Below are 27,968 nucleotides of genomic sequence, written 5' to 3' on the forward strand. Positions count from 1 at the left end.
GAAAGGGATGAGGCGGCTGGGTACTGTGGCTAACGCCTGTAATCCTAGCACTTTGGGAGGCTGAGGTGGGTGGATCACGAGGTCAAGAGATCACGACCATCCTGGCCAACATGGTGAAACCCTGTCTGTACTAAAAATTCAAAAATTAACCGGGCGTGGTGGCGGGTGCCTGTAGTCCCAGCTACTCGGGAGGCTGAGGCAGGAGAATCACTTAAACTTGGGAAGCGGAGGTTGCAGTGAGCCAAGATTGTGCCATTGCAGAGCCTGGCGACAGAACGAGACTCCATCTCAAAAAAAAAAGAAAAGAAAAAAGAGAAGAAAGAGAAGAGGAAGGAAGGAAGGAAGGAAGGAAGGAAGGAAGGAAGGAAGGAAGGAAGGAAGGAAGGAGGGAAGGAAGGAAGGAAAGCAGGAAGAAAGGGAGGGAGGGAGGGAGGGAGGAAGGAAGGAAGGAAGGAAGGAAAGAAGGAAGGGATGAGGCATACCCCGCAAATGTAAAGCTATAATCTCTAGTCTCAAAGCATATAGAAAGCATGCAAACATCAGAATGGGTGGTAAAAGGGAAATGAGTTGATTTTAGCAAGGGGGCAGGCTAGGCCACTGATCCACTGCCCTCATTCCAGCGGCCACCCTGGCCAATCAGGGGAGACTAGATGTACACCCCTAACAGCAGGGGTTCCCTGTATATAATGGTGAGGAGACACTTGTTTCCTGTGATTTAGAACAAAGGAGTTAATGACAGCAAATTTTTCCAGGCAGCCGTGGTGGGGAGGGGCTCACAGTTCCTTTTTTAAATGACATTCCAGACTCTTGGGCTTTCAGCTAGACCCACACCCCTTCCTCTTCCCTAATGGAAATGCCTGCTGGTTGTAAGCAGAGGGCAACAGAATGAAAGTGTCTAAGGAAAATGTCCTGGACAGAGAAAGGCCTGAGCTGGGTCTCTTTATCCTGGAGTGGAGCATGGTGGGACCAGAAAGCAGTGTTCAAATATTTGTACACAGGGCAAAGTGGCAATAAACTTGAATGTGTTTCAGGAGGTAGAACCAGTACTAAGGGTGGAAGGGACAACGATGCTGACTTTAGCAGAATGTTCTAACTTACAGCAGCCAACAATTAATTCATATCATGAAGATGCTTGTTGCCACAGCTGTGTGGATAGTATCTATCAGAGCGATTGTAAAAGAGATTGCTGCTGTGATTCGATGGTGCCTGGTAAACCCTATGCCTTCCTCGGGCAAAACACCTCTGGCATGATGTGGGGCGGGTGGAACAGCTTTGGCACCTTGATATCCCCTGGTTTGACCACTAACTGAATCGCTTCCCAATTTCCCATCCCTACAGCTGAAGCCCTGTATCCATCCACTGCCTGCTCAGCTCTGTAAAACCCACTCTGTTCCTCACTTAAAAGGCCAGAGACTTTCAAACTTTGACATACATGTGAGTGCCCCAGAGATCATATTAAAGTACAGATATGATTCTGGGAAGTTGGGGACAATTTAGATTCCATACTTCAGTCAGCTCCTGGGTGATGCTGAGGCTGATGCTGCTGGTCTGTGGACCTCACTTTGACTAGCAAGGCTCTAGGGTCTAGACCAGTGCTGTTCACTAGAACATTCTGTGGTGATGAAAATGTTCTCTGCGCTGTCCTAGATGATATGTAGGGGAGGCAAAATTAATTTCTTTCTTTCTTTCCTTCTTTCTTTCTTTCTTTTTCTTTCTTTTCTTTTTTTTTTTTTTTTTTTTTTTGAGACAGGGTCTCCCTCTCCCTCTGTTGCCCAGGCTGGAGTGCAGTGGCACAATCTTGGCTCACTGCAACCTCCGCCTCCTGGGTTCGATTCTCCTGCCTCAGCCTACTGAGTAGCTGGGATTTCAAGCGCATGTCACCACACCCCAGCTAATTTTTGTATTTTTAGTAGAGATGGGGTTTCACTGTATTGATCAGGCTGGTTTCGAACTCCTCAGGTGATCTGCCTGCCTCGGCCTCCCAAAGTGCTGGGATTACAGGTGTGAGCTACAGCACCCGGCCAGGGAAGCAAAATTTCACCTCTACCTTTTACAGTATTTTGGCTGGATCTGAGCGTTAAATTGACATAAGACCACGATAGGAATGACAGTGGAGACTCAGGATAGGGCAGGTTGGGAGGCGAGTAGATGATGAAAAATTACTTAATGGGTACAGTGTATATTATTCAGGTGACGGACACCCTAAAAGCCCTGACTTTACTACTAGGTAATCTATGCATATAACAAAACTACATTTGTACTCCATAAATGTATATACAAAAAGACCAACAGGAGAAAAGCATACACGTTCATCTAATACAAGTTTTACATGGCATAGGAGACTTCACAAGAAAGTGAAGACCCAACGCTGCAGTTAGAGACAAACACTTGTATTGAATTAGACAAAGAGTCATAGATGATGAAAACGGGATGAGGCAAAGGGGCTTTGGCTAGGGAAGTTAATTTGGTGGAGAAGTGTCCAGGAGGATGAAGATTTGTCTAATAGGATTTGTTTGCACAGGTTTCCTGGCTTTGATGATAAGAATGCTACTTTCATTCTGGTATAGGGAGGATCTCTTTCTTTCTTTTTTATTATTATTATTATTTTGAGACTCAATGAATCTCTGTCACCCAGGCTGGAGTGCAATGGCATGATCTCAGCTCACTGCAACTTCCACCTCTTGGGTTCAAGCAATTATCCTGCCTCAGCCTCCCGGGTAGCTGGGATTACAGGCATGCACCACCACGCCTGGGTGATTCTTGTATTTTTAGTAGAGATGGGGTTTCGCTGTGTTGGCCAGGCTGGTCTCCAAATCCTGACCTCAAGTAATCAGCCTGCCTCAGCCTCCCAAAGTGCTGGGATTACAGGTGTGGGCCACCATGCCCAGCCAGGGAAGAACATCTTTCACATAGGAATTTCATCTCCTGCTTTTAAGTAACAGAAGGTCAGAGTGATCATCTTGCACCTGCTGTTTTTCAAGTGCTTTTAACTCAAAATAGTCAATATGCCAGATTGGCTTTTTTTTTTTTTTTTTGAGACAGAGTCTTGCTCTGTCGCCCAGGCTAGAGTGCAGTGGCGCAATCTCCGCTCACTGCAAGCTCCGCCTCCTGGGTTCACGCCATTCTCCTGTCTCAGCCTCCCAAGTAGCTGGGACTACAAGCGCCCACCACCACACCCGTCTAATTCTTTTGTATTTTTAGTAGAGACAGGGTTTCACTGTGTTAGCCAGGATGGTCTCGATCTCCTGACCTCGTGATCCGCCTGCCTCAGCCTCCCAAAGTGCTGGAATTATAGGCATAAGCCACTGCGCCTGGCCCAGAGTGGCATATTTTTAACTCCTTCAGTAGTCAAGCTATATGTGGCTATACAACACTGAAAATGTGACTACAGTGACCATGGAACTGATTTCTTAATTTTTTCTGTGTTTAATTAAAGTTTAAAATGAAATTGCCACATATGGCAAGTGGTTGTCATACTGGACAGCACAGGGCCAGTAAGTCAGTGTCTGGGCATCTGTACAGCCTAGCATGGCTCCACTCTGACCTTCTCTAGCCTTGCCCTCACACTGCACTTGTCATGTTCATGAACGCTGATAGGTGGTAAAGTCCTCCAGGGTAACATTTCCCCTTGGTTTAGTCCACATCAGAGATGAGTGTCAGGCACTGCTTGCTGTATAGGCTGGTTCATTCAACCCTCGCTATTGTAAGACTAATAGGACAGCAGGAACATGCCCATGTCATGGGTATGTTATGGTCAAGAGGTCACACAAGTGGCTGGTGGTCCAGAAGCAACTCTCAAAGTCCCTCTCTCGTTTCTGTGTGCTGTCTGGGTCAATTACCAGGTGTTTCTATTGTAAAGGTATCGTAAGGTATTCTTGTAATGATGAGTCTTTTTTGGTGGTATCTGAAAATCAGTCATATCTGTGCTGAGCTGGCCCCAGTTCTTTGGCAATCCTAAGCTACAGTTGTCCCATACTCTTAAGTGACAGATAGTGACAGCCCTGCAAGATGTCTCATTGACCTTTTAGCTACCATTAATTTAATAGCCATCATGTGTCCTAGAGTACAGTACTATTACTCCAGGTCTGAATAAATGAATAAATCATACAGCCGCCAATTATTTATTCCCCACAAGACTTGAATCTATGTTTCAGTTGCAGTAAACGGGCCTTAGCTTATATCCTGGGTGTCAATGATTGCCTCAACCTTGGCTTTTCTAGAGCTGTGGCTTGTCCTCGCTCTGAGAGGGTCTCTCAGGCCATAGCCTCCCGCTGTTTCTCAACACCAGCTTCCACAGCTGCTAAGCTTAGCTACTTTGCTGGTAAACATCTTCGAAGACCTGAATCTGCACTCCCTACCTGGTGCACATCCAATGACTCCCAGGCTCTGCCCTCCTGTCAGCCCTGCTATCACTCTACCCTACACCATTCCTGCCCAGCTGCCCATCGATTCAATCATCACTTCTCCTAATACCACACCCTTTCCCTGCCCACCATCTATGTAGGTATGAGTCCTGGTTAAGTACATCAATTTCCGTAAAAGGATATCTATTTTACCTCCCAGAGAGCTCATAATCAAAGCATATGTACCTACTTGTTGGCAAAAATTTCTACACCTCAAGGTCCCCTTAGAGAGGTTCCAACCCAGGACTCTTAGTTGCCTGACTTATTCAAAATTCAGTTACAAGAAATAAAAGCTATGGAGCACTGGCTGAAGGCTACACAGTCCACTCTTTTCTCTAAATATTTTAGCCCGTACACTGGCTCAAGGCAGGTCACCAAAGGGCTGCAAACTTGGACTATAATGTATTGACCCACGAAAGAAACCAGGTTGCTCCTGATATGTGGGGTTCAAATCTCCCAGAAACATTATTTTAATTTTACTTGGATTCCCAGCAAGGAAAACATTAAATCCAGGACCTGATTTTTCCTTTTTTTTTTTTTTAATAACTAGAGCCAACTCAGTTTATGTAATGATGGGTCTTATTAGTATGATAGTAAGAGTTCATTCACATCTTCAGTGAACATCCAACAGACCCACGTCACATTTAATGAATACAATATTCACGTGTTTGCAGATTGAATGTTACATTCTAAAAACTCTACAGTTTTCATGGGAATCCAGAATATAAAAATAAATAAAATAAAAACTCTACAGCTAACACAGACTAAATGTCCCAGAAAGAACTTTGTATTAAAAAACTCAGGAAGGGCTGGGCATGGTGGCTCACGCCCGTAATCCCAGCACTTTGGGAGGCTGAGGCAGGCAGATCACCTGAGGTCAGGAGTTTGAGACCAGCCTGGCCAACATGGTGAAACCCCGTCTCAACCAAAAATACAAAAAATTAGCCAGGCATGGTGGTGGGTGCCTGTAATACCAGCTACTTGGGAAGCTGAGGCAGGAGAATTGCTTGAACCTGGGAGGCAGAGGTTGCAGTGAGCCGAGATCACAACATTGCACTCTAGCCTGGGTAACAAGAGCAAAACTCTGTCTCAAAAAAAAAAAAAAAAGCTCAGGAAGTTTCTTGATGTTTTATTAGGGAACATGATTGAACTTGTGTAAATTTAAATTTAAATTTAAATACTCTCTTTCCCCCGAATAGTTCTTTTTGGTTCTTGAAACTTTTTTTTTTTTTTTTTGAGTCTTACTCTGTCACCCAGGCTGGAGTGTAGTGGCACAATCTTGGGTCACTGCAACCCCTACCGCCTGGGTTCTAGCGATTTTCCTGTCTCAGCCTCCCAAGTAGCTGGGATTACAGGTGGGCACCACCACGCCCAGCTAATTTTCTGTGTGTATTTTTAATAGAGACATAGTTTCACCATGTTGGCCAGGCTGGTCTTGAACTCCTGACCTCAGGTGATCCACCCGCCTTGGCCTCCCAAAGTGCTGGGATTACTGACATGAGCCACCACGCCTGGCCTCCTGGAACCTTGATGTAACTAGAATGCAAATGTTTGCCAACCTTTCCCCTTTATATCTTACTGAAAATTCCAATTATTTGATATAAAAAAATCAAGACCTATAGCTTATTTTTATTTTAACCAAGGCTAATTTGGGTTTATAATTTTATTTCCACAGGTGCCTGACAGAATCGCTTATTTGACATCATCCTTGGCTTGAGCATACAAAGAATCTGTGCAAAGTTTAATATCATAGGCGTTTTCACACACACGGGAGTTTCAGCAGAACTCTGTTCTGCAAAGATGCTACATGGGCCACCACAGGAGAGAGGAGAGCAACAAGGAGGGGCCCAGGAGACCACTCTGAGCCCCTATCCTATTCCACCAGGGCAGCCCTGCTCTACTCTCATTGGCTCCTTTAAGGTCTTTGAAAGATGGTTTGATAAAATGTATCTGCTGCTAAGACAGTTTGGAAATCAACATGCAGACATTCGAATTCATGGTAGGGCTGTTTGTGGTTGAGGACCTCACCACAGCACACAGGGTTCCTGCCATGTGGCCCACTATAGGAGGTGTTTTTCTCAGGCCTCACTAACATAACAGAGCAGTGCCTCTCCCAAGTATTTGGTTTGCTTTGGCAGTTAGGCAGCTCAGAACCAAATGTATAACCCACTGATTGTAACTATTAGTTCAGTGCAAAAGTAATCACTGTTTTTGCTATTAAAAGTAATTACCACCAACCCAAAAGTAATTTTACACCAACCTAAATATGTAGAACCTTACGCTGCCATTTCTTTGTCCCTGCATTATCTTTTTTTTTTTTTTTTGAGATGGAGTCTTACTTTGTCACCCAGGCTGGAGTACAGCGGTGCAATCTCGGCTCACTGCAACCTCTGCCTCCAGGTTCAAGCAATTCTCCTGCCTCAGCCTCCCGAGTAGCTGGGACTACAGGCGTCCGCCACCTCGCCCGGCTAGTTTTTTGTATTTTTTAGTAGAGACGGGATTTCACCATGTTAACCAGGATGGTCTCGATCTCCTGACCTCGTGATCCGCCCGTCTCGGCCTCCCAAAGTGCTGGGATTACAGGCTTGAGCCACCGCGCCCGGCCCACCCTGATTTCATTACCTGCTTAAGGTCTGCTTTCTTTCTCTCTTTAATCTATGAGTTGAAGGGAGGAAGGGACACTGAGACAGAAGGACAGAAGCTCTGCTTATCTAAACTTCCATCCCCTATTACTATGCCCCCACTATGGGTCAGCCTAGAATCTTCTAGTTCCAGTCCTTTAAGTCCATCTAAATCCAGACTCTGACTGAAGAGTAGTGACTATCTGTACCAGATGTGGTTTCACTGCATTAGTGAATTAACACATGCCCTGGTCTAATTAACCATGCCATCATCCATATGGTCCTTTAAGTTCTCACTCTCGCCCTCTTTTCCAGCTCAAAGCAGTAGCCTCTGTATATCTATGCGTTTATACATAGAAAGCTATCTCAAGGTTCCACTCTCCCCTCTGATGGTGAGGAAAGAGGGAAGTGCAGCTGACACGTCTCAAGTGATTCCTTAAAAATAATTAATAGGCCGGGCGCGGTGGCTCACGCCTGTAATCCCAGCACTTTGGGAGGCCGAGGCGGGCGGATCACGAGGTCAGGAGATCGAGACCATCCTGGCTAACACGGTGAAACCCCGTCTCTACTAAAAATACAAAAAATTAGCGGGGTGTGGTGGCGGGCGCCTGTAGTCCCAGCTACTGGGAGGCTGAGGCAGGAGAATAGCGTGAACCCGGGAGGCGGAGCTTGCAGTGAGCCGAGATCGCGCCACTGCGCTCCAGCCTGGGCGACAGAGCGAGACTCCGTCTCAAAAAAAAAAAAAAATAATAATAATTAATATATGGCCAGGCACAGAGGCTCACGTCTGTAATCCCAACACTTTGGGAGGCCAAGGTGGGCAGATAACCTGAGGTCAGGAGTTCAAGACTAGCCTGTCCAACATGTGAAACCCCATGTCTACTAAAAATACAAAAATTAGCTGGGTGTGGTGGTGCATGCCTGTAATCCCAGCTACTCGGGAGGCTGAGGCAGGAAGATCGCTTGAACCCAGGAAGTGGAGGTTGCAGTGAGCCAAGATTATGCCATTGCACTCCAGCATGGGTGACAAGAGTGAAACTCCATCTCAAAAAAAAATTAAAATTAAAATTAATATATACTTTAATGTATGACTGCAACTGGAGTGCATGCTTGCTGAAAAAATATTGAATATAGCTGTGTACAAAGTAAAAAAATACCACTTCCTCTCCCACACTCCATGGGTAACCACATAGGCGTCAAACATTTTATTAATAGTGTTCTTTTTATTTTATTTATTTATTCATTTATTTTGGAGACAGAGTCTCACTCCATCCCCCAGGCTGGAATGCAGTGGCGCAATCTCAGCTCACTACAACCTCCACCTCCCGGGTTCAGGAGATTCTCCTGCCTCAGCCTCTGGAGTAGCCAGGATTATAGGCACATGCCACCACGCCCGGCTAATTTTTGTATTTTTAATAGAGATGGGGTTTCACCATGTTGGCCAGGCTGGTCTCAAACTCCTGACCTCAGATGATTCGCCTGCCTTGGCCTCCCAAAGTGCTGGGATTACAGGCGTGAGCCACCGCGCCCAGCCAATAGTGTTCTTTTTAAGTTGACAAGTTTAAACAAGAGCCCTCTACAAAGAGGAACAGTGCTCACCTCTTCTCCATACTGAATCCATGTGCCAGATTCATTCTTCCAATACCAAATCCATTTGGTGGTGAAGACAGAATTGGCTGGCTTGGTGACAGAAGAAGGAGTGGAAAGGCGTCGGATAGGAATGAAATCACAACTCATTTCCCGAAAATTGATTGTATAACTTCCTACAGAACAGCTGAGAGAGAAAAGTATTAAGTTAACATAATGTTTCATAGACCCCTGTTTTCTACAATCTCGTCTTCCCTAATGAGAGCGCAGAATTAAACTTTCAGGGCTAAAATAGACCTTCAAGTTTTCTTTCCATAGCTCCAGGTCCTATACATAAAAGAAACATGGAAACGCAGAGAGGAAAAGGAAAGTGACTTGCCTGCACCACATAATTAATGGTGTCACATGGTGCATTCTTCCTTCAGAAAAATCCCAAAATAAAACTATGCCCACAAAACTCCTGATTGGCTCAATGTTAGAAAGTAAGTTAGAAACTCACGTTTGGTCCATTTTTTAAATTATTTATTATTATTTAAATCGTTATCAAAATGTGGAGACCGTTGTGGAAATTTGGCAAGGTTAAAGTTATTTTCATAATAACATTAAACATTATTTGCGGCCGGGCGCGGTGGCTCAAGCCTGTAATCCCAGCACTTTGGGAGGCCGAGACGGGCGGATCACAAGGTCAGCAGATCGAGACCATCCTGGCTAACATGGTGAAACCCCGTCTCTACTAAAAATATAAAAAAAAAACTAGCCGGGCGAGGTGGCGGGCGCCTGTAGTCCCAGCTACTCGGGAGGCTGAGGCAGGAGAATGGCGCAAACCCGGGAGGCGGAGCTTGCAGTGAGCTGAGATCCGGCCACTGCACTCCAGCCTGGGCGACACAGCGAGACTCCGTCTCAAAAAAAATAAATAAATAAATAAAAAAAATAAAAAAATAAACATTATTTGCTTTTTTCCTTTCATTCTCTCATGAATACACGACAAAATTTTCCAGAGGCTATACAATATATGATTTCACAGCAGATTGAATAAGGAAGCAGATATGAGAATCTAGTTTCTTCTATCATGCCAGACATTATTTTGCAAAAATATAAAATTCCTCTCAATAAATTTTTTGTTTTGGAAAACAGTTATTTTATAATTATCCATATAAATATTATATATACATATATAAATACACACAGTTATATATCTGGGTATGTATATTAAATGGGCATACATGAGTATGTATATAGTATTAAATATAGTTACATGAAACATTTCATTATGTTAACATATAGCAAGCTTATTCTTATTTTTAAGTGAATCAAATATGTAATTGTTCTCAGTTTTAATTTTTAATATGGTAAATATTGATAGCTATATTCCACATAAACAGAAATTCTTTGGGATCCTGAATACATTTTTTTTTTCTTTCGAGACAGAGAGAGTCTCGCTCTGTTGCCTGGACTGGAGTGCAGTGGCGCAATCTCGGCTCACTGCAACCTCTGCCTCCTGGGTTCAAGCTATTCTCCTGCCTCAGCCTCCCAAGTAGCTGGAATTACAGGCGCCCACCACCACGCCCAGCTAACATTTTGTATTTTTTTTTAGTAGAGACGGGGTTTCACTATGTTGGCCAGGCTGGTCTCAAACTCCTGACTTTGTGATCTGCCCGCCTTGGCCTCCCAAAGTGCTGGGATTACAGGCATAAGCCACCGCGCCCGGCCTTGGATCCTGAATACATTTTAAGTGTTGAGGAGTTCTCTGACCAAAAAGTTTGAGAACTGCTGCTCTAAAAAAAGACCTCTTAGATCAGTGGTTCTCAATCAGGAACGATTTTGACCTCCGTGGATATTTTACAACATCTGAAGACATTTTGGGTTATGACAACCAGCAGGGCTGGTGGGGGGTGGTGCTTCCTGTCATCTGTGTTTTGAGGCTAGGAATAGCGCTAAACAGCCCTGAGAGCAAACAACTATCTGGCCCCAAATGTCAGTAGTGCTCAGGTAGAGAAACCCTGCTCTTCACTTGCCTGGGGGCGGAAATAGAGACATAGCAACAAGAAAATAGCTGATGTCGCCCTCTAGTGGTAAAAATGCAGCAACACAGAATTCCCACCCCCAAATCACTAAATTCTCATATGATGAAAAGTAATGTAACTTTTCCCCCTAAAGAATTTCCTTGTTAAACTGGGATGTTTCTTATATCCTTGCACACCATAGATAAATATGGTCATATGGGTATCACCCATTTCAGCTCTTCCAGAAGGAGAAATGTTTTTACTTATTTTTGAGACAGGGTCTCACTCTGTCTTCCAGGCTGGAGTGTGGTGGCACAATCACGGCTCACTGTAGCCTCTACTTCTTGGGCCCCAGTGATCCTCTCACATCAGCCTCCCGAGTAGCTAGGACCATAGGTGCATGCCACCATGCCTGGCTAGTTTTTGTATTGTTGGTAGAGACAGGGTTTCATCATGTTGCCCAGACTAATCTCAAACTCCTGAGCTCAAGTGATCCTCCTGCCTCAGCCTCCCAAAGTGCTAGGATTATAAGCATGAACAACGATGCTCAGCCAGAAGCAGAAATGTAAGGTACCCTCTTAGACAACTCCAGGCTAGAGAAAATAGCAAACATAAGGAAGGTATTAAATGCTAAAGTCCACAACAAAATTCCACACTAAAACTATATGAAATTATTCAAATCATGTTTTTAAACTATGAAGTTAAGCCAAAGGCTCTTTCATCCTAAATCATTTAGTACTTTTAATAGTTCCGTGATGAATTGATCAGGATACAAACCAGCCTCTGCATTGTGTTTTTCTGCAGGACACAGACAACTATCAACTAAACAAATAATCATGCCACCGTTTGATTCATTTGAGTTAGCAGACATTCCCAGGATCTCTAGTATTAGCCAGGCTCAGTGTGACCTCAAATCCACCCAACAGTGTTTTCCCTTCATTAACTTGGCAGGCACTTGCCATTTTTATCTCAAGAAGTATCTGGAATGGGATTCTGATGGAAGAGTGTTTTTTTCTTTTTCCCCTAAGAATAGCACTAATGCTTCCCTTTGATAATGTTGGACTCTTGAAAGCCAGAGTACAGTCACCAACTTACACGTGGATTCTGGGGTCAGAGTAGGCTTCCTCGATCATCTCCATGGGCTTGAAGTCCGTCCAGGTTTCACCAATAAACATCTGCCACCGGTAAGGCAGATGGAAGTGGACTTTGCTGCAGCTACCTACAAAGACAAAGAGGGGGTCTGAGGGACTGTTGAGCGGGGATTCTAAACAATTCAGTCAAGTTCACTGCCAGCTTTCCCCATCCATTCCTGCCTGCCCCCTGCCAGACAGGTCCCATCTATACCTGCTGACATTGCCGTGTGTCCATTTTCCAGGTTCCTTCATTACCTTGGAGATGCATCAGAAAACAAAAGTTCAGGCCAGGTGTGGCGGCTCACGCCTGTAATCCCACCACTTTGGGAGGCCGAGACAGGCAGATCAATTGAGGCCAGGAGTTCAAGACCAGCCTAGCCAACATGATGAAATCCTGTCTCTACTAAAAATACAAAAATTAGCCAAGCATGCTAGTGAGTGCCTGTAATCCCAGCTACTTGGGAGACTGAGGCAGGAGAATCACTTGAACCTGGGAGGTGGAGGTTGCAGTGAGCCGAGATCACTCCACTGCACCGCAGCCTGGGTGACAGAGTGAAATTCTGTCTCAAAAAAAAAAAAAAAACACAAAACAAAACAAAAATTCTCCACTACCCCCAAAGTCACTCTATCCAGATAGAAATATGAGGTGGCCGGGCGCAGTGGCTCAAGCCTGTAATCCTAGCACTTTGGGAGGCCGAGACAGGCGGATCACGAGGTCAGGCGATCGAGACCATCCTGGCTAACACGGTGAAACCCCGTCTCTACTAAAAAATACAAAAAACTAGCCGGGCGTGGTGGCGGGTGCCTATAGTCCCAGCTACTCGGGAGGCTGAGGAAGAAGAATGGCATGAACCCGGGAGGCAGAGCTTGCGGTGAGCTGAAATCTGGCTACTGCACTCCAGCCTGGGTGTCAGAGCGAGACTCTGTCTCAAAAAAAAAAAAAAAAAAAGAAATATGAGGTAATCAGAAATTTAGTTACCCTTTCTGCACCCCCCCAAGTGTATTAAGCCAAAATGCTCTCCAGCAGAGGCAACAGCCTGTATTTCCTTGAAGCCCTGGCCTACAGTTCATCTCTTCCAGAAAGATTCTCCTAACGAATCTCACTCCATCTCCATCTGACTTGTATTTTCTGCATTCCTTTAGCCAGTACCCAATACTCAGTTGGGGGTTAATTTTGTATACGTTTTTACTTACTGCACACAGTTTTCTCATTTGCGGATTTTTTGTTTGTTTGTTTTTGTTTTTGTTTTGAGGCAGAGTCTCACTCACTCTGTCGCCCAGGCTGGAGTGCAGTGGCGCGATCTTGGCTCACTGCAACCTCCACCTCCCGGGTTCAAGAGATTCCCCTGCCTCAGCCTCCCGAGTAGCTGGGATTACAGGCCTGTGCTGCCACGCCCGGCTAACTTTTGTATTTTTAGTAGAGATGGGTGTTCACCATGATGGCCAGACTGGTCTTGAACTCCTGGCCTCAAGTGATCTATCTGCCTCAGCCTCCCAAAGTTCTGGGATTACAGGCGTAAGCCACCGTGCCTAGCATTTTATGGATATTTTCATGCCCTACCTTAATTACAAAGTCACTAAAGAGAAGGCTGCACTATGGTTTAGCTTACATCCCCTTTGCATATTTGGCACAGGGCTAGGCATAAAAAAGATACCCATTGCAGAAATGCCGGCTAAAGAATGAATAGATGTTATAAGCTACAATACAGGAAGATAGAAAATAGTTCTGTTTTTCAAAATTTGCATTATATTATGTTTAAATTGTTTTGAAATACTCAAAATAAAGATGTGTGACAGCTCTAAAACAAACTAACAAAAAAGACAAGTTTAGACACTGCAGGGACACCCATAGAGTGGCCCCACTTGAGACTTGGCTGATTGAAAAGTACATAACCACTCATTATAGTCCACAACTCACACTTGTTAGAATGGCTGCTATCAAAGACAAACAGTTACTGGGCGCAGTGGTTCATGCCTGTAATCTCAGCACTTTAGAAGGCCGAGGCGGGTGGATCACTTGAGGTCAGGAGTTCAAGACCAGTCTGGCCAATGTGCCAAAACCCCGTCTCTACCAAAAATACAAAAGTTAGCCGGACGTGGTGGCACACGCCTGTAATCCCGGCTACTTGGGAGGCTGAGGCATGAGAATCACTTGAACCCAGGGGGCAGAGGTTGCAGTGAGCTGAGATTGCACCGCTGCACTCCATCCTGGGTGACAGAACGAGACTTCGTCTCAAAACAAACAAACAAACAAAAAAGGCAAACAAATACACACAAAAAGAACAAGTGTTGGTGAGGATGTGGAGAAATGTGAACCCTTGTGCATTGCTGGTGGGAAAGAAAAATGGTACAGCCACTATGAAAAATAGTTCCGCGGCCGGGCACGGTGGCTCAAGCCTGTAATCCCAGCACTTTGGGAGGCCGAGACGGGTGGATCACGAGGTCAGGAGATCGAGACCAGCCTAGCTAACACGGTGAAACCTCGTCTCTACCAAAAAAATACAAAACACTAGCCGGTTGAGGTGGCGGGCGCCTGTCGTCCCAGCTACTCGGGAGGCTGAGGCAGGAGAATGGCATGAACCCGGGAGGCGGAGCTTGCAGTGAGCTGAGATCCGGCCACTGCACTCCAGCCTGGGCGACAGAGCGAGACTCTGTCTCAAAAAAAAAAAAAAAAAAAGTTCCGCAAAAAAAAAAAAAATTAAAAGAAGTACTGTATGATCCCCCAACTCCACTTCTGTGTATATATCTAAAAGAATTGAAAGCCAGGTTTTGAGAAGACATTTGCACACCCATGTTCATAGCAGCGTTATTTACAATGGCCAAAAGGTAGAAGCTTACAGAAAAGTCCTTAGGTTACTCACCATTAAACGGACAACCCTTATACAGATGGTCAAGACAAATTTCCTTTGAGCCATGATCATCCACCCTAGAAGATGTGGTACTTGTGACATCAGATAAAGAATCTATGAAACAAAAAAGGATGCATGTATGCTGATTGTAATGTTTAAACCAAAAATCAAGGCACTTGGTCTCACAATGGGAAAGAATATCTGAAATGCAGGCCATGTTCAAGAAAATTCTTATGATTTATGTGTTTCTCATGAGTGTCTAGACAGCCCCTCCATAAAACAAAAATGTGGACCTCAGAGTCCTGTGAAAGTTGTGTTTATTTCTTAAATCATAGTTGAAATATTCCTATTGTCAGTAAATGTGGCAGCTTATTCCCTGTGGTTCTACTGGTTGGTCGTTCCCTGTCTTCACTAGTCAACCTCCTCACCAGACCACCCCTTAACCAAAACCCTCTAACTCTTTACCCTTTAAGAACTGGGGAACATGGAAGGAAAACCCAGCAGCCATAGCCACTCTGCTGCAGACTCGAGACACAGGGGTCCGTTTGTCCTTCAGTGACTTACACTGAGCAGAGCCTGTTGTCTTCCTTGTGAGCTCACTGGCAGGGGAAACAGGAACCTGGGTGCAGTTCTGCCCCTGGGCCCTCCATACTGCAGCTCTGTTGCTTGAGGAAAGCGCAGCAGGTGACTGAGGCAGAGTGCTGACTTGTGCAGAGGCAGTGGATTCCCCAGGTGTGGTGGGGACCAGGCTCCTCAGACTCTGACTTCCAGAACGTAACTTATCTTTCTCCACCATGACTGCCATTGTGAAGCCAAAACCAGTGGCACCAGTTTTTTCTACGTCAGTAGTTTTATCTGCCACTTGACTAGAGCCATTTGGTGTATCGTGAACAAATGCACTAGCCCCAAGTTTCTTCCCTTTGTATTTACCATTAACAAGTGCCACTCTTGGGCCAGCATCATCTGTGATTCTGCCAGTGGCCTGAACATCTCGGGAAGCAGGTCCAGCATCCTGAGTCCTAGGTGTTGATATTTCTCTCTGACTGCTGCTTGTGCTTTTGTAATTTAAGGATCTGGTAGAAGTTGTATCTGTGGCCACTCCATCAGCATTATTATTAAAAAGAGGGCCAGGCTGGACGTCCTGAGTTCCACTTTTGCCATTGATGTTCCTGTAGTCTGAGGAAAGCAAGCCTGCGCCCTTTCTGGTGGTCACAGCTTCAGGTGTTTGCAGAGAGCCAAGAGAAGAGAGGGCGGCAGGCAGCGTGGGAGGAAACACGGCCTTTCTCCTGGCGCCTTGGTCGTTCGTCCAGGATGTGGGGCTCTTCCACTTGGGGGCTGGTGTTGAATTGGAAGCAAGGTAAGTGTTGCCTGGATTTCCATGCAAGAGGTCCTCTTGACTGCCGTTCTCTAAAAACCTCCGGCTTGCTCCGGCCTGACTTGTTCCTCCGAGATCGGTAGCCTTGGACGAGCCTGAGGGAGGCCGAGCGCGATCCTGACTCCCCAGATACGTGAACTTGTGGGTGAGATCATCCACAGGCGTGTCCTCCAGGGAAGCCCTGTGGCTGCTCGGATCTGGACTAGGCGTGCAGGACCTCTCAGCAGACGCTGAAGCAGACGCAAGAAATTCTTGGCTGCCCTGAAAGAACCGATCTCGGCTTTTGCTTCTAGCCCTATACGCCATGTTTCTACGATGTGAAGAAGGAGCTAGGGGAGAAAAAGCCAAAATGAAACAAAGTAGTGAACACTGGAGTTAATGTAACTGAGTTCCTACCACCCTTCCTCCTCTTTGCTTTTCCAGCCTTGCTATCCAAGTGCTATCAAATTACTTGGCCTAATCTGATGTGTAAAAATCTTGAAGATGGGTGGTTTGACGTGTAAAAATCTTGAAGGTGAGTGGTTTGACAATGACGGGAAATTTTTTTTTTTTTTTTAAGAGATGGAGTGTTGCTCTGTTGCCCAGGCTGGAATGCAGTGGCCCGACCACAGCTCACTGCAACCTCGAACACCTGGGCTCCAGCGATCCTCCCGCCTCAGCCTCCTTAGTAGCTGGGACTACAGGTGCTCACTGACTGTGTCAGTTGATGAAAGAATCCTGACATTCTGCCTGCACGGCAGAGCATGTCATTCCATGGCCTAGGATGATAGTGAGACCCAGGCTCTCTTCTGGGACTCAAAGTAGCCCCCAAACCCCAAAACTTTTAGGTGGGGCTGTCCACTATCTCCTGGTCCTGAGTCAACATTCACCACTGTGGTCAATGGAGAGAGACAGATTAGGGCAAATCAGAGAAGATTTTCCAGAAAGCATTCAATTTTGCCCATATTGTGATATGGGTGTACCTGGCTATTGACAGATTCACAATGCTTCAAACAAACCAACAGAAAATGAAACCACAGTCTAAAGGCCTGACTTTGTTTAAGCCGGAAATTTTCCTAGTTTTCTTCATCCCACTCCATAAGGCCAAAGTGTATCAGAAGTCAACATCGACAAAGCAGTGTGGCCTGGAGGGAACTGGCCTCCCTCTAGAAATTTGACAGGTCACACCCTCCTGGAAGCAGGGAGGAAGGAAGGAGTAGGGTGTGTTTGTGAGCACGTGTGGAGTGTGTGTGTGGCGTGCGTGCGTGTGATGTTTATGTGGGGGGTGTGTGTGTGTGTGCTGGGGGTACATGTGGAAGACGCGCATGTCTGTGTTTGAGGCACATGTGCACGTGTGGTGTGTGAATGTGAGGTGAGCACGTGTGCTCGTGTGTGTGTGAGTTGTGTTTTTTGTGTGGAGAAGGGGTAGAAGAGACGTTTTTTCTCTTCCAAACCCCAGGGGGCAGCAGTAATGTAGTAAAAGCAAACACCCTCCTCCTGTCAAGAAAAGGCTTCACTCGGGAGATTAACTAGAAGTGAAAACATATACAGATCTTTCTCATTCACAGTAAGTTTACATTGAGAAGCTACCACCAAAACCCATCCCTCCAGACGTTCCCCTGTTCCGAGGCCACTGTAGTGTGGGAGAAAAAACATTAGATATGGGATCAGAACATGCACTCTGCTACTTTCTAGTGGTGTGAGGTCTTGAAAATGTTACCTTTTATTTCTTCATTATATTATCCTTCATTCGTCTAAAAATGAGCTGAGACTGCTTGCAATAGAAGTTTCTTAATATTTCTGAGTCTCAGTTTCTTTTCCCCCTTAAGTAAGGCTAATAAATGACATATCTGCCTTTCTTTGTGGTTTCACTGTGAGGAACAATGATGAAATATTTATTTGGGGTGAAAGTCCCTTGTAAATGATAAACCATTTCCCAAATATAAGGAAATTTAATTGTTCATTACTTTGCACAGAATCTTAGAATCATGTATTCTATCTGCTTTATAAAATTCACCTTTTCTACATCCACTTCATAAAGACATTAAAAATGAATGTCATTATATAATATGAAAATGCTTCAGAAATAGGAGCACTTGGCTGGGCACAGTGGCTCATGCCTGGAATCCAAGCACTTTGGGAGGCTAAGGTGGGTGGATCACTTGAGGTCAGGAGTTCAAGACCAGCTTGGCCAATATGTTGAAACCCTATCTCTACTAAAAATACAAAAATTAGCTGGGCATGGTGGCAGGCACTTCTAATCCCAGCTACCTGGGAGACTGAGGCAGAAGAATCACTTGAACCCAGGAGGCGGCCATTGCAGTGAGCTGAAGTCACACCACTGAACTCCAGCCTGGGTGACAGAGTGAGACACTGTCTCAAAAAAAGAAAAAAAAAAAAAGTAATAATAGCACTTCATACTCCTTAGGATGGCTATTATTTAAAAAAAAAAATCAGAAAACACGAAATGATAGAGGATGTGAGAAATGTGAACCCGTGTGCATTGCTGGCAGAAATGAAAAATGACACAGCTGCTACAAAAAAAGGTATGATCATTCCTCAAAAACTTAAACATAGAATTACCATGTGATTCAGCAATTCTACTTCAGATTATACACCCCCAAAGAACTGAAAACGGGGTCTCAAAGTGGCTTCTGTGCACCATATTTACAGCAGCATTATTCACAATAGTCAAACTGGAAATGACCCAAATGTCCATCGACAGATGAATGAATAAAAAATATATAATTATATACATACAATGAAATATTATTCATTCTGACATATGCTATAACATGGATGAACCCTGAGGTCATCCTGCTAAGTGAAATAAGCCAGTCAGAAAAGGATAAATATTGTACGACTCCACTTATATGAGGTACCTAGGGTTGTCAAATTCATACAAACAGAAAGCAGAATGTTAGTTGCCAGGGGATGGGGAAAAGAGGGAATGGGAGTCATTGTGATTTTTTTAGAAATTTTAAAATACTGGGTTTTTTTTTTTTTTTTAAAGAAATGGCACTGAGGACCATAAATTAAATTGTACATAGTTTTGCATCAATAATAAATTTTCTGTATTAATTGTCTTGTGAATATGTAAGAGAATGGTCTTGTTCTGAGGAGATACATGCTGATATATTCAGGTGTGAAATGTCATGATATTTGCATATATCAAATGCTTTAACCACCAAAATGTTCTACGTGTGGAGCTGTATGTATGTATAGATAGAAAGTGCTAAAGCAATTGGGACAAAATGTTAACAGCTGGTAAATCTAAACAATTTTATGTTTGCTTCTTTTCCTTAAAAAAAAAACCTTTAGGCCGGGCGCGGTGGCTCACGCCTGTAATCCCAGCACTTTGGGAGGCTGAGGGGGTTGGATCATGAGGTTAGGAGATAGAGATTATCCTGGCTAACACAGTGAAACCTCGTTTCTACTAAAAATACAAAAAAAAAAATTAACCGGGTGTGGTGGCAGGTGCCTGTAGTCCCAGCTACTTAGGAGGCTGAGGCAGGAGAATGGCGTGAACCCGGAAGATGGAGGTTGCAGTGAGCCAAGATCGTATCATTGCACTCCAGCCTGGGCGACAGAGCGAGACTGTATTTCAAAAAAAAAAAATGCTGGGCGCCGTGGCTCATGCCTGTAATCCCAGCACTTTGGGAGGCCTAGGTGGATCACAAGGTCAGGAGATCGAGACCATCCTGGCTAACATGGTGAAACCCTGTCTTTACTAAAAATACAAAAAAATTAGCTGGGCGTTGTGGTGGGCGCCTGTAGTCCCAGCTACTCGGGAGGCTGAGGCAGGAGAATGGCATGAACCCGGGGGGTGGAGCTTTCAGTGAGCTGAGATCCTGCCACTCCAGCCTGGGCGACAGAGAGAGACTCCGTCTCAAAAAAAAAAAAAAAAAAAAAAAAGCTTTATTAATTTGTTTTTAGGAAAATGATACACACTTTTTAAACCTGGGGGGCTGGTCGGGCACGGTGGCTCACGCCTGTAATCCCAGCACTTTGGGAGGCCAAGGCAAGTGGATCACAAGGTCAGGAGTTCAAGACCAGCCTGGCCAATATGGTGAAACCCCATCTCTACTAAAAATACAAAAATTAGCCGGGCGTGGTGGCAGGCACCTGTAATCCCAGCTACTTGGGAGGCTGAGGCAGGAGAATTGCCTGAACCCGGGAGGCAGAGGTTGCAGTGAGCCAAGATCGTGCCACTACACTCCAGTCTAGGTGACAGAGCAAGACTGTGTCTCAAAAAAAAAAAAAAATTAAACCTGGGGGGCAGCAATAGTGCTAAGCATAAAAATTGAATTGCAAACATTGCATGTATACTACCATTATAATTATGTAAAAATGGTGTATGCATATGCATGAAGTTTGGAAGGGAAAATGAAGAGTTTTACGTGGCAAGGTAGAGTTTTTATGGCAAAGTTTTTCTTTGTTGCGATTTCTGCTGATTTGAAAGTTCACACAATTGGCCGAGTGCAGTGGCTGATGCCTGTAATCCCAGCACTTTGAAAGGCTGAAGCAGGGAGATCATCTGAGGTCAGGAGTTCAAGGCCAGCCTGGCCAACATGGCGAAACCTTGCCTCTAATTTATACAAAAATTAGCTGGGTGTGGTGGTGGGCACCCGTAATCCCAGCGACTCCGGAGGCAGAGGCAGGAGAATCACTTGAACCTGGGAGGCAGAGGTTGCAGTGAGCTGAGATCATGCCACTGCACTCCAGTGTGAGTGACAGAGAGATACTCTGTTTCAAAAAAAAAAAAAAAGAGTTCACACAATTGGAAAAGAAAAGGCCTTTACCTCTGGGTCCCGGGGGATTCTTCTGCATATGCTTGCTGTTGCAGATGTCCTGGATATTCTGCACCACGTCGGGGTTCAGCCCGTGCTCCCTCATGATGGCCAGCACCTTTCTGTCCATCAGGTTATGGGACCGGAGGCAGTTGGGAAAACGACAGTTGCCTCGGGTGAAGTGGTCACAGATGTGGAGTCTTGAACACGGTGGCTGCTGGTTACAAATCTGCTGCCGACCCTCTCCCTTATAATTTTTGCATATCTACAGAAGGGAGAAACAATAGCCAGAGTCAAAACACCTTCTTGTATCTGCCAAACATTAATTAAGGCAAGCTCACGTGTGCAAAAATCTCTGAAGCAAACAGAGATATACCAAAGGAGGAAAAATACACGCATATTCTACAATCTTTGATGAGTCACATTCAATTGGTGATTTACTTGGGGCAGAAGAGGCCCACAGACTAACTAAAAGATACTGATGAATTTGAAAACCCTCGGAAGAATCAATGTAAACTGGTTAGCTACAAAAAGGACCCAAAGTGAGCCCTATATCATGAAGGAACCCAGCATAGGAAAGCTCATCTTTGGTTATCAACTCGCTTTGCAATGAAAAGGACACATGGAGCTGGGTGCGGTGGCTCACGCCTGTAATCCCAGCACTTTGGGAGGCCGAGACGGGCGGATCACAAGGTCGGGAGATCGATACCATCCTGGCTAACCTGGTAAAACCCCATCTCTACTAAAAAATACAAAAAACTACCTGGGCGAGGTGGCAGGCGCCTGTAGTCCCAGCTGCTCGGGAGGCTGAGGCAGGAGAATGGCGTGAACCCAGGAGGCGGAGTTTGCAGTGAGCTGAGATCCGGCCACTGCACTCCAGCCTGGGCGACAGAGCGAGACTCCGTCTCAAAAAAAAAAAAAAAAAAGAAAAGAAAAGGACACATGGGTCTTAGCTGCAACTGTTTGGAAATCTAAAATTTAGTCTCTGCTAGGCAGAATGACATTTCTCAAAAGATTGCCTAAAGAAGATAAGTTTTATATTTCCATCTAAATACATACATGTATGTGACCAGTTCTGAAGGGATGTAGTTCCTACTGGAAAGAGGGCAGAGAAAATACTGCAGCTGAGGCCAGGCCATATGATACAGAACTGGAGGATGCTGGTTTTAAAATCTGAGGCCCTGGAAGCAGTTGTGTGACCTCAAGAGACTCCTTACCTACTCTTAGCCTCTGTTTCCTTTGCTGTAACAGGAGAAAAAGATTTGTTCTGTCTACAAAAACAAGTTGTTAAGCAGACTAAATAACACAATTTGTAAATGTGTTATGGAAAATATAAAGTGTGATGCAAGTGTTTGAACCATGAAATGAGGAAACCAATATAATTAGTAAGAAACCTGAATTTCAGAGATTTTAATGAGTCATTTCTATAGACTCTGAGCAAACCAGATCAGTATCGTTCACTGTGATCTGTCTAGATGGCAAAGCCATGATTCAACCCCCACTAGCAATGATTTAGCCACATGGACAATCGCTAAAACATGATTCAAATAGATATAGGCAACTGCTATCAAGTCTATTATCCAGATTCTAGACTCTAGACCAGCGATTCTCAAAGTATGGTCCCTGGACCAGCACCATCAGTACTACCTGTAAACTTGTTAGAAATGTAAATCTTCAGGCACTTGCCTATATCCATAGAGTCAGAACCATCAGAGGTGGGGCCCAACAGTCTGTTTTTTTTGTTTTTTGTTTTTTGTTTTTGAGACGGAGTCTGGCTCTGTCATCCAGGCTGGAGTGCATTGGCCAGATCTCAGCTCACTGCAAGCTCCACCTCCCGGGTTTACGCCATTCTCCTGCCTCAGCCTCCCGAGTAGCTGGGACTACAGGCACCCGCCACCTCGCCTGGCTAGTTTTTTGTATTTTTTAGTAGAGACGGGGTTTCACCATGTTAGCCAGGATGGTCTCGATCTCCTGACCTCGTGTTTCGCCCGTCTCGGCCTCCCAAAGTGCTGGGATTACAGGCTTGAGCCACCGCGCCCGGCCAACAGTCTGTGTTTTAACAAACCTTCCAGGTGACTCTGATGTACGCTAAAGTTTGAACTGTAGCAAAAAAGCACTATTAGCAACTTCACAAATAATGTTTTGGTAACATTCCTATTCCCACGCTGATATTAAACAAGAATGCTCCTGCCTTCATTAGGCCAAATGAAATCATTTCTTCCTTTAATAAGCAAATTTCAATTGTACAAGTTTATATACCAGGCAGTCAGGTTTGCCCGATCTTTTTATGTTCTCACAAGTCGAAGCAAAATGAAAAAGTGTGAATATGTAGTTGTTTTTTGTTTTTTTTTTGAGACAGAGTCTCGCTCTGTCGCCCAGGCTGGAGTGCAGTGGCCGGATCTCAGCTCACTGCAAGCTCCGCCTCCCGGGTTTACGCCATTCTCCGGCCTTAGCCTTCCAAGTAGCTGGGACTACAGGTGCCCGCCACCTCGCCTGGCTAATTTTTTTTTTTTTCTATTTTTTAATAGAGATGGGGTTTCACCGTATTAGCCAGGATGGTCTCGATCTCCTGACCTCCTGATCCGCCCATCTCGGCCTCCCAAAGTGCTGGGATTACAGGCTTGAGCCACCGCGCCTGGCCTGAATATGTAGTTTTTTAGGGATGAGTGTGTGGCTTCCCACTGGTTACCTCCAGTATTTTAACACTGTGACTAACACTTGCACGTGCTCTTAAATATTAGTTGAACAAATGCAAAACAACCAATGAAGTGACTGGAAACATTCCACTGTGGTCCCCATCTCACACCCCCTAAACCACAAAGCTGTTTCTCTGCACTGCCTCTTGCACTTAGCCCCTCTCTTCCTCCTCATCCCTTCTGATAAAATCCAAATCAGTCAGGTTTGGTGGTTCAGGCTGGGCATGGTGGCTCACACCTGTAATCCCAGCATTTTGGGAGGCTGAGGTGGGAGGATCACCTGAGGTCAGGAGTTTGAGACCAGCCTGGCCAACATGGTAAAACCCTGTCTATACCAAAAATACAAAAAATTATCCGGGTGTGGTGGTGCACGTCTGTAATCCCAGCTACTTAGGAAGCTGAGGCAGGAGAATCGCTTGAACCCAAGAGACGGAGGTTGCAGTGAACTGAGATTGCACCACTGCACTCCAGCCTGGGAGGCAAAGTGAGACTCCATCTCAAAAAAGAAAAAAAAAAAAAAATCCAAATTGCCCAAAACAACAGCTGCAAATCTGCAGGGATAATTCCTCCATTTTTAGAGAGCCATCCTGGACCAACTCTTCTTGAAATTAGCTGAACTCTGGCTGACTCCTCCTGCTAAAGCCCTATGAAAAAATTCCATGCTACTCCCCCAAGTTAAAACACTCCTTTAGAGCCTTCTCTTGCCCAACATTCTTGAACAAAACTTATGCCAACAATACTAATTCATGCTAACTCCAGAAACCAGCTCCTCAGACCTCTAGTTCAGGAAATAATGCAGTCTCCCAGTCCAGAATCTTAACTCTCACAAGTGGAAAATGGCAATTAAATTATTAGCTAAAAATAAGCTTCAGGTAAGAACCTCCCCACCCCACCCCACCCCACCCTCTAATTGTGGGTACTGAATTCTAACAATGGAAAGGGAGCCTTGGGTGACGCTGACCTCTTCTTTGCACTGTTTGATGAAAGCATGATGAGAGCATTTTCTTAGAGGGACCCTCACAGCACTGTGGTCAGTGGGCTCTTCTGGGATCCCTTAACACAACAGTGCCTTCTCTTAGGTTCATGTCTGCCGACCTCCTCCCTAGAGAAGGGAACTGATATGGTTTGGCTCTGTCCCCACCCAAATCTCATCTTGAATTGTAGTTCCCATAATCCCCACATCTCATGGGAGGGACCTGGTGGGAGGCAATTGAATCATGGGGGCAATTACCCCCATGCTACTGTTCTCATGATAGTGAGTTCTCACAAGATGTGATGGTTTTATGAAGGGCTTCCCCCTTTGCTTAGCACTCACTTCTCTTGCTTGCCGCCATGTAAGATGTTCCTGTTTTGTCATCCACCACGATTGTAAGTTTCCTGAGGCCTCCCCAGCCATGCTGAACTGTGAGCAATTAAACCTTTTCTCTTTATAAATTACCCAGTCTCAGGTATGTCTTCATACCAGCATGAAAATGGACTAATACAGGAAGAGTGTCCTTATTCTCCAAGGACTCAACATAGATGTGTGGCCCAATGTTAAAAGTACCTGATGCTTTTGAAGAACTGAAGCAGGGATCAGACATGATGAATGGCCTTTCCAAGCCTCCAGGTTAACACTAGACTAAGGATAGACCACAAAATACCTTCTCTCAAGTGTCATGGCAAGACTCCATCTTGTCATTCCCTCAATGAAAGGAAAAGGATGGGATGTCTCTGATCGTCAGTAGGAGCTTTAACAGGGCTGATGTATAAGGCATTTTTCCCATGCTGGTAGTGATGGGGAACTGGGCTAGTATCTAGGCCAAGGCCCATAGATATCCCAAGATAAGACCTTTAAACCTTGGACTCCTGGAAATGAGACAGAGAGAGACAGAGAAAGAGGGAGAGAGAGAGAGAGAGACAGAGAGACAGAGAGAGAGAAAGACAGAGAAAGAGGGAGAGAGAGACAGAGAGAGAGAGAAACAGAGAAACAAATCCAAGTATCTAGACAGAAGAATGCATGGGGCTGGAGAGAAAATGGGGTATATTTTCCTCCCCCCCAACCCCCAACAAGTCTTTATAATGTGTCTTGCACTCATATCTCTCCTGAGCTCAGTGGCCAACTCAAAATCACTTCTCATGTTATAAGTTTTTTAAGTTCTTAGGGAAACACACTGAGCTCAGAGTCAAAAAGTGTTTAAGCCTCCAGAAGTCCCCAACAGCTATCTCACTGTATATAAAAGTGCATCTGAGCTGGGTGCAGTGGCTCACGCCTGTAATCTTAGTACTTTGAGAGGCTGAGGCAGGAGGATCGCTTGAGCTCAGGAGTTCAAGACCAGCCTGGGCAACATAGTGAGACCCTGTCTCTACTAAAATTAAAAAAAAAAAAAAATTAGCCAGTTATGGTGGTGCATGCCTGTAGTCCCAGATACTTGGGGGACTGAGGTAGGAGAATAACTTGAGCTCAGGAGGTCAAGGCTGCAGTGAGCCCTGATCATGCTACTGCACTCCAGCCCAGGTGACAGAAAAAGATCCTGTCTCAAAAAAAAAAAAAGTGCAAATGAATTTCAATTTTACTTACATTTTCTCCATCCCTTCCACTCACCCATTATGTTTCTATGCCTCTCTTTAACTGTGAGGCTAACTTCTCTATTCATGGATTTTATTGGACCAGAAACCAGTCTTTAAACAGTATTCTCTGATCCTTAAGTCTATATTCCTGAGTGGAAGAAACTGTTAATGGTAAAAGAAACTCCCAAGTTTTAGGTAGACACATGGTTACCCAGATAGAAACTACATTTCCCAGACTCCCTTTCAGCTAAGTGTGACATGTAATAATCTCTGGCCAATGTGATTGAGCAGATGTGCCATAAACAATGTCCATGTCACATGTTTTAAAAAAGGAAACTGCTTGCCTTCCATTTACTTCCTCTCTACATTTCCACTGGCTAGAAAATGGTGACAGTGAGTACAGACTCACTGTACACGGAGATGGAAGCCACATTTTTGAAGATAACAGAGCTGACCTACTGACCTGAGTCCCTTGATGACATCATCAAGTCTAGCTGCCTGACAACTCAGGCTACCCCCATCCACATCCAGGAAAAACCAAGAGTTGGCAAACCTTTTGCATACAGGATCGGATAGTAAATATTTTAGGCTTTGTAGGCCATTCTGTTTCTGCTGCAACTACTCAACTCACCCTTGCAGGGTGAAAGCAGTCATAAACGAATAGGTACGGTTGTGTTCCAATAAAACTTTGTTTATAAAAACAGGCTGGGTGCAGTGGCTCACACCTGTAATCCCAGAACTTTGGGAGGCTAAGGTGTGTAGATCACTTGAGGGCAGGAGTTCGAGGTCAGCCTGGCCAACGTGGTGAAACCCCATCTCTATTAAAATATAAAAATTAGCCGGGCATGGTGGTGGGCACCTGTAATCCCTGCTACTTGGGAGGCTGAGGCAGAAGAATTGCTTAAACCTGCGAGGCAGAGGTTGCAGTGAGCTGAGATCACGCCACTGCACTCCAGCCTGGGTGACAGAGCAAGACTCTGTCTCAAAAAAAAAAAAAAAAAAGGTGGCGGGCCAGCTTTGGCCTCTGGGTTATAGATTGCTGACTCCTGACCTAGATTATCAAGTGATAGAGAAACTAAATTACATTTTATTTGAATCACTGCGTTTTGAGGGGATATCTGTTACAACAGCTTAGCCTACCCTCATCTTCCCTGCCATCTTCCCAACCTCACTCCAAAGTCCATCTCCTCCAAGAAGCCACCTTGATTTAAAGCATCAAGTAGTCTGACTACTATCAGATCTTCAGCTCATACTTACTCACACAGGGTTCCCTTGCAGCCCAGTGGAAGAGGTATTCCAGACTCACATTCTTTTAAAACCTCAAATAGGAGAGAAATTTCTGGGATCTCTTAAGTCACTCAGAACAGCCTCGACTGCCACCTGCAGAACCCTGGTGTTAATTTTGAATTTTCTCTGCTCCTGCTCCAAAATATCTGTGACACAATACTGCCAGCAATATTCTCCCTCCTTAAACTGAGGAATCACAACTTACCTCAGGCATAAAAAAAGGATCACTTTGGAGGAGGAGCACTGCTAATTCCTCTTTGTTAAGTCCAGAGAGTTCGTGATTTTTCAGGACTCTGAAGTTCTCTTCCGAGAGAACCTCATGAGAATATTTGCATAAGTTCCTGGAAGAAAACACGACAATGGTCAGTATTTCTACTCCACAGATGCAAAGAAACAGAAATCAGCCATAAAACTTTCAGTCAGCAAAGACCCATGCCCATATCCTTTGATAACAGAAACGGGTTGGTTCTGCTTAAAGAATACACTTCATTATTTTTTTTTTACTGTTTTTGTTGTTGTTGTTGTTGTTGTTTGAGACAAAGTTTCGCACTTGTTGCCCAGGCTGGAGTGCAGTGGTGCAATCTCGGCTCACTAGAATCTCCACCTCCTGGGTTCAAGCGAATCTCCTGACTCAGCCTCCCGAGTAGCTAGAACCACAGCCATGCACCACCACACCCGGCTAATTTTTTGTATTT

The 27,968-nt window shown here is 44.9% G+C and overlaps 1 protein-coding gene and 1 long non-coding RNA gene across 7 annotated transcripts in view; one reads left to right on the plus strand and one right to left on the minus strand.

Annotated features, from left to right (window-relative positions):
• Nucleotides 1–6,213, plus strand: part of LOC141409936 (uncharacterized) — a 34,746-nt gene extending 28,533 nt beyond the window's left edge. Inside the window, exon 3 of the long non-coding RNA XR_012432920.1 lies at nucleotides 6,079–6,213. This is a non-coding gene — a long non-coding RNA (uncharacterized lncRNA). The remainder of the gene's footprint in view (nucleotides 1–6,078) is intronic.
• The window catches only part of ZC3HAV1 (zinc finger CCCH-type containing, antiviral 1), a 73,606-nt gene that overhangs the window by 22,315 nt on the left and 23,323 nt on the right, over nucleotides 1–27,968 (minus strand). For 3 of the 6 annotated variants that reach the window (XM_005550902.4, XM_065542632.2, XM_074036082.1), the window contains exons 2-7: nucleotides 27,479–27,614; nucleotides 20,753–21,005; nucleotides 15,527–16,300; nucleotides 14,609–14,710; nucleotides 11,710–11,833; nucleotides 8,624–8,798 (exon numbers count right to left, since the gene is read on the minus strand). In XM_005550902.4, the coding sequence (XP_005550959.3) occupies nucleotides 8,624–8,798; nucleotides 11,710–11,833; nucleotides 14,609–14,710; nucleotides 15,527–16,300; nucleotides 20,753–21,005; nucleotides 27,479–27,614 (1,564 nt within the window). Of the gene's footprint in view, nucleotides 1–8,623; nucleotides 8,799–11,709; nucleotides 11,834–14,608; nucleotides 14,711–15,160; nucleotides 16,301–20,752; nucleotides 21,006–27,478; nucleotides 27,615–27,968 lie in introns of all 6 variants that reach the window. The other 3 variants (XM_015448114.3, XM_065542631.2, XM_074036081.1) reach the window with 1 other exon arrangement.

This window comes from Macaca fascicularis, chromosome 3 (genome assembly GCF_037993035.2).
Source record: "Macaca fascicularis isolate 582-1 chromosome 3, T2T-MFA8v1.1".
Classification (NCBI taxonomy): Eukaryota; Metazoa; Chordata; class Mammalia; order Primates; family Cercopithecidae; genus Macaca; species Macaca fascicularis.